The 8,391-nt window shown below is 39.5% G+C and overlaps 2 protein-coding genes across 4 annotated transcripts in view; one reads left to right on the top strand and one right to left on the bottom strand.

Moving 5' to 3' along the window:
• Positions 8 to 3,469, top strand: LOC109823660 (probable aldo-keto reductase 2). Of its 2 annotated transcripts, none has more exons than XM_020389978.1 (5): positions 8 to 256; positions 387 to 587; positions 1,507 to 1,679; positions 1,775 to 1,877; positions 2,917 to 3,469. In XM_020389978.1, the coding sequence occupies exons 1-5, from the start codon at positions 23 to 25 to the stop codon at positions 3,253 to 3,255; spliced, it is 1,050 nt and encodes a 349-aa protein (XP_020245567.1). In that variant the 5' UTR covers positions 8 to 22; the 3' UTR covers positions 3,256 to 3,469. The 2 variants fall into 2 exon arrangements, with proteins under 2 accessions (XP_020245567.1, XP_020245568.1); XM_020389979.1 differs by lacking the exon at positions 2,917 to 3,469 and adding an exon at positions 2,054 to 2,527 and having other exon boundaries at positions 1,775 to 1,920.
• The window catches only part of LOC109823662 (putative peptidase YMR114C), a 14,882-nt gene continuing 10,191 nt past the window's right edge, over positions 3,701 to 8,391 (bottom strand). Inside the window, exons 1-4 of one of the 2 annotated variants that reach the window (XM_020389982.1) lie at positions 8,261 to 8,385; positions 4,998 to 5,104; positions 4,546 to 4,611; positions 3,701 to 4,217 (exon numbers count right to left, since the gene is read on the bottom strand). In XM_020389982.1, coding sequence (XP_020245571.1) covers positions 3,855 to 4,217; positions 4,546 to 4,611; positions 4,998 to 5,104; positions 8,261 to 8,384 — 660 coding nt within the window. In that variant the 5' untranslated portion in view covers position 8,385 and the 3' untranslated portion in view covers positions 3,701 to 3,854. Of the gene's footprint in view, positions 4,218 to 4,545; positions 4,612 to 4,997; positions 5,105 to 8,260; positions 8,386 to 8,391 lie in introns of those variants that run through there. The other variant, XM_020389981.1, reaches the window with a different exon arrangement.

Raw genomic sequence — 8,391 nt, forward strand, 5'->3', positions numbered from 1 at the left:
TCGCTAATAGCCAGCGCCAGCGATGACGTCATCAGCAGCTGCAGGGGCGGCGGTTCCTCGGATCAAGCTGGGCTCCCAAGGGCTGGAGGTCTCGGCCCAAGGCCTCGGGTGCATGGGCATGTCCGCCTTCTACGGGCCCCCGAAACCCGAACCCGACATGATCGACCTGATCCGCTTCGCCGTCGACGCCGGCGTCACGTTTCTCGATACCTCCGACGTCTACGGCCCCTTCACCAACGAACTCCTCCTCGGAAAGGTTTTTATAAAAAAAAAAAAAAAAAAAAGAGTTTCATCGGTTCTTTCCGAGATCTTGATATTTTCATGAGCTAAACCATAAAAGTATCAATTTAATTTAATTTGAATTGGTGGTGTTTAATTGATTAAAGGCTTTGAAAGGGGGGGTGAGGGAGAGGGTGGAGCTGGCGACCAAATTCGGGGTAAAAATGGAGGGGTACACGATGGAGGTGCGGGGAGATCCCGCGTACGTGAGGGCTTCCTGCGAGGCGAGCTTGAAGAGGCTGGACGTCGGCTGCATTGATCTCTACTACCAGCATAGCATCGACACTCGAGTCCCCGTCGAGATCACTGTGAGTTTCCATTTGATCGGTTGCTCCTTTTCTTTGCTTCTGCTGGTCTAGTTTTCCTCTTGTTAGAGTCGGTACTTACGTATATTGATGTCAAATGTCCCGCCTTGCACCAAAACTCTGAAGTTGTGGTAAGCGTGTCGAGAGTTAAAAGGAGTTTCATACTCTTAACACGCTCCCTCAGGGTGATAGCTATTTTTATTGGTCGAAATATGGACTCATCTGGGCTCCCTATTTGTTGTCATAGTGACCAAAATATGGGACCAACAAGGAGGACAGGTGAGGTGTCCCCTCCTATTGCATAATGAGCTGGTCATCTCCTTTTGGTCTCATATTTTGGGGTAATTGGGGAATTTTTCTTTATTTAATGTACATGTTAAATTGGTGACAGGCCGAAATTGAACCTGAGTAGCTCTAATACCATCTAAAAGGATCCTATCCTTACGCCAAATATCCGAAGTAGCGGTGATGGTTGAGGATTATAGTTTTATACACTAACAATAGAAATGCTCTTTTTTGGTGTTCTACCCTCATGTTAGTCACCCTTTGAGAAGACTCCAATCATGTCCCAAAAATTATACACATGACTTCCCATAAATATAATTTAGAACTTAGTAGAGAGACCAGTTTGAAAATCATAACGACAATCTAATTCATAATTACCTCCCTATTTAGTGGTAGCAAATTAAATTGGTTAGAAGAAAATCGCTATAATGTGCTCTTTTTAGAAGAGTATTGTCTTTAGACCCTTTTCTTTCTACATTTCCCCTTTCTTTGTTTCCCTAGGTCTGTCGTTGATAAATGTAATCCACATCTGACAGATTGATTACTGTCCAAATCTGAAGGTTTCTTGTCACATGTATAGAAGATAGGTTTATGTTCCTTATACTATAGTATTCTCATGTTATTTTTACATTATCAGATGGGAGAACTTAAGAAACTGGTTGAAGAGGGAAAAATAAAATACGTAGGATTATCTGAGGCCTCGGCGTCAACAATCAGGAGGGCACATGCTGTTCACCCTATAACTGCTGTCCAGCTCGAATGGTCGCTATGGTCAAGGGACGTGGAAGACGACATAATCCCAACTTGTAGGTAATTAAGAGCTCTCATCTCTCTGACAAATTTAATCATTTATATTCATTTAGGAAATCAATCGCATGAGTTTTCACCATTTACGTAATTTTCAGAGAGCTCGGAATAGGAATTGTGGCATACAGTCCTTTGGGGAGGGGCTTCCTATCTTCTGGACCTAAGTTGGTCGAAAATCTAACAGACGAGGATTTCAGAAAGGTACGCGTATTCCAAGAAGCTTATGAACTATTTAGCTGCTCAGGTCTCATGCAGTAAGATGTGCTCTTGATAGTGTGTATTCCAAGAAGCTTATGAACTATTTAGCTGCTCAGGTCTCATGCAGTAAGATGTGCTCTTGATAGTGAAATCAAAAGAACCAGATATAACTTTACTAGGTCTCATGCAGTAAGATGTGCTCTTGATAGTGAAATCAAAAGAACCAGATATAACTTTACTAGAATCATGTCTTTCGAACTGGTAATTGCTGTCAACTGAACCATGGGCTTCTGATTAGTCATGTATCAACTTAGCCATGTTCTTTTACTACCTAATTAGAAAGCCAAGTAACTTGACCGGCATGTTTGAGGTGATCACTTTGAGGAGTGTCGCCTCCTCCTTTGTGCTTGCTTGGCTAGCTTACCATGGGCTTACCATGGTTGATACAAACTGATGCAATCATTTGTGACTTGATGGGTAACTTCTCTGTCAAATACTAATGCATAGATTAAATCCACCAGCAATTCTTTATAAAAATGCATCTATAACTGTTTAAGTTCCTTTTAAAGTACATTTCTAGGCTCATTTCACATTTGTCATCCTGCCACACAAAAAATCTTACTATGTATAATCGAGGAAAACGGGAGATATCATGGGAATGATGCTCCTAGTTTCTCATACACGACCTTACAATGTGACACACAAACTATTCCTATTGAAGGCGGTAAATTTGAAATTCTTAAACAGTTGGAACAATTGTTGTGGTTTTTTTTTAAGAGGGATAGATGCATCTGCTGAGCTTGGGGTCTTGAGATCATGGCTCTGATAAAAGTAACTGTCTTATTTCTCATAATCTGGAAGAATACATCTATGCTTATATGTGGGTCTACGTATCTAGTCAATATCTCAATGAATACATAAATCTGGAAGAATACATCTATGCTTATATGTGGGTCTACGTATCTAGTCAATATCTCAATGAATACATATACCGTATAATTCTAACTGTTCCCACAACTAATAATGGACTTTTATTTGCCAGTACTTGCCGAGGTTACAGCCAGGGAATTTGGAGCAGAATATTACATTATTTGAAAGAGTTAGTGAGATGGCTTCAAGAAAAGGATGCACCCCTTCTCAACTAGCATTAGCCTGGGTTCACCACCAAGGAAATGATGTTTGCCCTATACCTGGAACTACTAAGATCGAGAACTTGAAACAAAACATAGGAGCACTCTCTGTTAAGCTGACAAAGGAAGAAATGGTACAGCTCGAATCTTTTGCTTCTGCTGATGCTGTTAAAGGCGATAGATATCCTGCGACGGTGCAGACTTGGAAGGATTCAGAGACCCCACCTCTTTCTTCATGGAAAAGTGAATAGAAAGTGTTGCCTTCTAGTTTTCTATATCAAAGCTTGCGTCCTGTTAGTTAGTAGTAATAAGATCGTTGAGCCCTACTTTGCATGTGGTGTTGAATCAGAGTTGTGTATGAATTGCCAGAACTATCTTCGTTGAGCTGTTTGTATTTGGTTTGTAAGCATAATAATGTGAGATGTTTTTGCTATGACTTGTTTATAGCATATATTTTGTTGTTGCTGTTATCTACTGTGATTATATGCAACAGAGACTAAGGGTTTACTACTATTGTTATTCTGAAAAGGCCCTCAAGTCATCATCAGAAGATTCAGAACCCACCAAACTTGTTGAGACGCTAGTCACGATAGCCTTGTGCCCGCTATTGCTATTTACCCTGTGCCCATTAATTATCAGATCATTGGAGAAATCTTATGTCTTTGGTCCATTGCCAGCAAATATAACTGACAAGAAGACAAGAAAAGTTCATCACATTTTTTGACTGAAACAGATATCCACTTAACACGTTTGGTATTCTCCAAAACAAAAGGCAAAGTGTGTTTTGATGGAAAATGCAAAGCATCACATATAATTACATGCACAAAACGAGCTACGATAAGAGACTGCCCTAACTTCTCCCAAAATAAGAAAGCAGAGATGATTGCTTATCATCTGTATTCTTTACGCTTTTCACCTTCTTCTTCACTGGACTTGTTTGGTTGCGTTGTAAATTCTCGTGCTTTGGTTGAGAAGGGTTCTCCATTTCCTCCAATCCTCTTTTGACACAAGAAATTTCAGGCTTTTTGTTATCCTCCTCCTCGTCGGTGACTTTTTGCTCAACATCATCTGAACCTGGTTCTTCCTTCAAATTGCAGGGATCATGTTCTTGTTTGGATGATTTCAGTAATTCAGGCTCTGGTTCGCATTTAACTTCAGATTTCTTTGTGAAGAACGTTGATAACGGTTTTTCACCGGAAGCTTTCAGCTGTATCTACAGTTCATAAGGCAGACAAGTAAGCTGGCCGTGGATTGCTTAAAAGGTAAATGGTATGAATCCTCTTAGTTTGTACTCTTCTTCCAACACTTCACTGATGAACGTCTTTCAAATTGTCTTCCTTCAATAAATATCACTAAATCAGTGTGTTTTCTTGTAGGTAAAAGTGTGTTTTTGGCATGGCATTGAACTGAAGTGCACCTATAGCATCTCATTAGTATCATATCATCAGCAGGACTGATGCATCCCACCATCTTTATCAGAAGTTACACATGGCTCAAACACATACAAATAGTTTTAAACCAGTACTGAGTTAAAAGCTCACCTCTTTACTACATTCAGGCCCATCAAAGGATGGTTTACCCATTGCAGGCGTCACGGGATACCAAACCTGAGGAGGAGAGGAATCAAGGAGGAATGATAAGGACAAGAACTTGTGACAGACAGCACAGCAATTTGAATTGTAAATGGTAGTAAAAAGGGGAACCTTACATCAAGAAATAACAACAGTATACTAGTCACAAATATAGGTAGTTACGAATAATTATTATTATAATACCTCAAGATTGACAAATTGGAAACACCCAGAAGAAATTTTCTAGGTAATAAAGCAATAATGACGAGATTACATTAGATACGTTGATTTTCGCAAAAGTTCATTATTTAATAAGTAGACATAAAAAAAGGGACTCATGTACTGCAGTTTGACATTCAACAAGAGACATAAGTGACATGATTCACTCAGGAAACTTAAAACTTGCAAGACTGAAAACTTACTAGATCAAGATCTTCACAAGGCCCAAGGACTGTTTCATGTTTGGCCATGGAATCATTTAACCAGAGATCAATTGAACCAGTGTCTCTTAAGATTACAGGCATTCTATCTGTGCAGTATACAAAAAAAATCATTAAATGTTCATAGTTAGACAACAAAAAAACAAATAAATGTTCTCCTGAATCCTGATTTCTTTAACCTCTTTATGTTAAAAAATATTCTCCTAATTTCTTTAACCTCTATGTGTTAAAAAAATATTCTCCTGATTTCTTTACAGGCATTCATCTGTACAGTATACAAAAAAAATGTTCATAGTTAGACTGTTGTGGATAGACGTCGTCGCTGTTTTGGCTCAGAAGCCTGATCAAACCGTCCTTCTTCTTCAACTGTGCACCACCAAGAACACAAAGGGGAGCCCGATCTTCGCCTTAAATCACTCACAAAGAGGGAAGGGGATTCGCACAAAGGGGGTGAGAGCACAAAGCTCACAGGAGGGATCACACAAAGGGGGGGGGGGATCACTCAGATCTCCAGAGAGCACAAAGCTCTTGTTCTTTCTTCTTCCTCTTTCTCCTCTACCGAGCTACTACGAACCCATTACCCTTATATAGGGAAGGGGGCAGCCGACACGGGAGAGAGGCAAGGGAATCGACTGGTAGGAGCCAACCTACAAGGATGGGAGATGGGACTCGCAGCGGCAGCGGCGTAGGACACAGGGATGGGGAAGAGGCGAAAGACTTACAGAGTACCATCGGGTAGGATAGAGGAATAGAGGGGGCTAGGGCACAAGTAGTGGGCAGCTGGGCCTTTTGGTAACGGGCTAGAAATTGGGCCAACAAAAATAGCAACAATCTCCACCTTTGGCCTAAGGTAGTGTACAGAGAAAAAAACACGGAACTGCAGGACTCATCATCGCCAAAACCATTACCTGTATGATCACAAAGAAGATACAAGCAATGGAAGAGAATACACAAAGTAAACTCAGATCACAAAGATCGGGGTAAGATCACCAAGCATACCAAGTCCACAAAGGACCGAACTCTACCAAACGGTCATCGAGTTCAAAGGGGAAAAATCACAAAGCTACTAACAAGCACAAAGCAAGTTAATAGGCCACAAAGGCAACACACAAAGCAAATGAAAGATTACCCAAAAACAAAATTCAATGCCAAGTCCACAAAGGACCGAACTCTATAAGTCTTAGGTTCATTGCACTCAAGGGATTCAAACACATTAAAGGCAAACTCAGACATATTACTATAAGTCTTAGGTTCATTGCACTCAAGGGATTCAAACACATTAAAGGCAAACTCAGACATATTACAATCTATCAAATTGCAATCTCTATATCTCAAGGGATTCAAACACATTAAAGGCAAACTCAGACATATTACAATCTATCAAATTGCAATCTCTATATCTCTCAGGTTTCCTAATAGTTCTTTTATTTCTATCCCTAGTGAGTTGATTATCATTCAAATCATGCATGTTATCTATTTTCTGCATATCATGCTCCACCTCATTAGGAATAATCTCATCTTGATTTTTAATAATTATATCTTCAGGATGTGATTCAGGTTGATTAATAATAGGTATTTGCTCCACCTCATTTGGAGCATCATTTTCAGAAATAGGGACAGGTAAAGGTAAACAAGGAAATTTATTTTCATTAAGAATAACATCTCTACTTATCACTACCTTAAACCCCAGTTCACTCTTATTCCAAAGCCTATAACATTTTACCCCTTCATGGTATCCTAAGAAAACACATTTCTTAGATCTAGGTTCTAACTTATCAATCCTTTGATGTACATAGCCAGCACTCCCGAAAATCCTCAAATTATTTTTCATCCTCTCTGTTGAGGATCCTTTGTCACTACCAAAGTGACTACCTTCATGCAAAATTTCTAATCCTTTATTTCTAATGTGATCTAATCTATTATGCCAGAAAACAGATTTATCACCTATCACAGAGTTAACAGAATCAAGCACAGGTTCAGCATGACAAACATACAAGTTATTTTGTTTTTCAGCAGTAAAAATAACAAGAGACCCTTTCAAAATTTTCATAACCCCTTTACCCCATTTTCCCTCCAAACCATCATTTTCTAGAGATGCACAAGAAATAAAGTTATAACGTAAATCAAGAACATGTCTAACATCCTTCAAAGTAAACACAGAACCAGAAGAAAACCTAATGCATACATCACCAGTTCCTAAAACATTGCATTTCTTTTCATTTGCCATTGACACAAAACCATTTTCTATTTTCTTGTAGTTTGAAAACAAGTTTTTAAAAGGAGTCATATGAAAAGTACAACCAGAGTCGACCAACCAATCTGATTTACACAAAGGATCAGATAACACAGAGTTCAAATATGCATAATAACACAGATTATTAATCATGAAAATTTCACCCATTTCGCCCTCACAGACAGTCATATTAGTATGATCATTTTGTTGATTTTCCCTAGGCTTAGGACAATCTCTAATAAAGTGACCGGTTTCATGACAGTTATAGCATCTTCTAACTTTAGACCTAAACTTAGATCTACCCCTTTCATTTTCGAATATTTTCTTACTTGATTCCCCATTACTAGCATTCTTTTGGAACAAATATTAAACGAAAATTGCCTTAAAGTGGTTGATTAAAAAACTAAACCCACTTATTAGTTATTATTGCCTCGTTCGATACGCGAGAATGGGTAGGAATGGGATGCCAATTCGTACATCTCGGCTCTCATTCCTTCGTATCAAACACGACGTGTTTTTGGAAGCTAGAAAGCTCATTCTCACTTCTCATCAATTCCCACTTAAGTGGGAGTGGCGAATCTCAATGGGATGCTTAGGATTGGGCATTCCCACTTAAGCAGGAATTTAAACAATACATATTTTCTAATTATACTCATTCCTATTTCATTTTCTAATTGCACCAAAACATGTTCCGTGTTAATTCTGTTCATTGTTTCACTCCAGTCTCACTTCACCCGGTTCCTGCTTACAAAACAAGTGGTTTCCGAACAAAAACAACTTTAAAAGGTGCTCCTATCAGTTTACCTTATTTTAAATGTCATGATAATGGAAACCCCCTCTGTTTGAACTCCAGTTACTCCTATAATAATAGTCTTAACGTTCCGGCTTTCAGTAGAGATTGATCAGCCCCGTTAACGCTTTAACACAAGATCCATCTTTTCGGGAAGCAATCCCGCTCCAAAGTTAATCTAAAAGCATAAGCATTCCACCGAGCAGAAGTTGACAAATGTACCTTTCGCCACCAATTCCTCGCATCGCGGTCGATCGCCCTCAACCAGCCTCAACGGCACTCCGTCAAGCCCATCGGTGTCCCACCTCCTCCCGCTCTCCCTACTCCCATGCTCATTCGACCTCATGAATGAA

This window comes from Asparagus officinalis, chromosome 9, assembly GCF_001876935.1.
Source record: "Asparagus officinalis chromosome 9, Aspof.V1, whole genome shotgun sequence".
NCBI classification, from domain to species: domain Eukaryota; kingdom Viridiplantae; phylum Streptophyta; class Magnoliopsida; order Asparagales; family Asparagaceae; genus Asparagus; species Asparagus officinalis.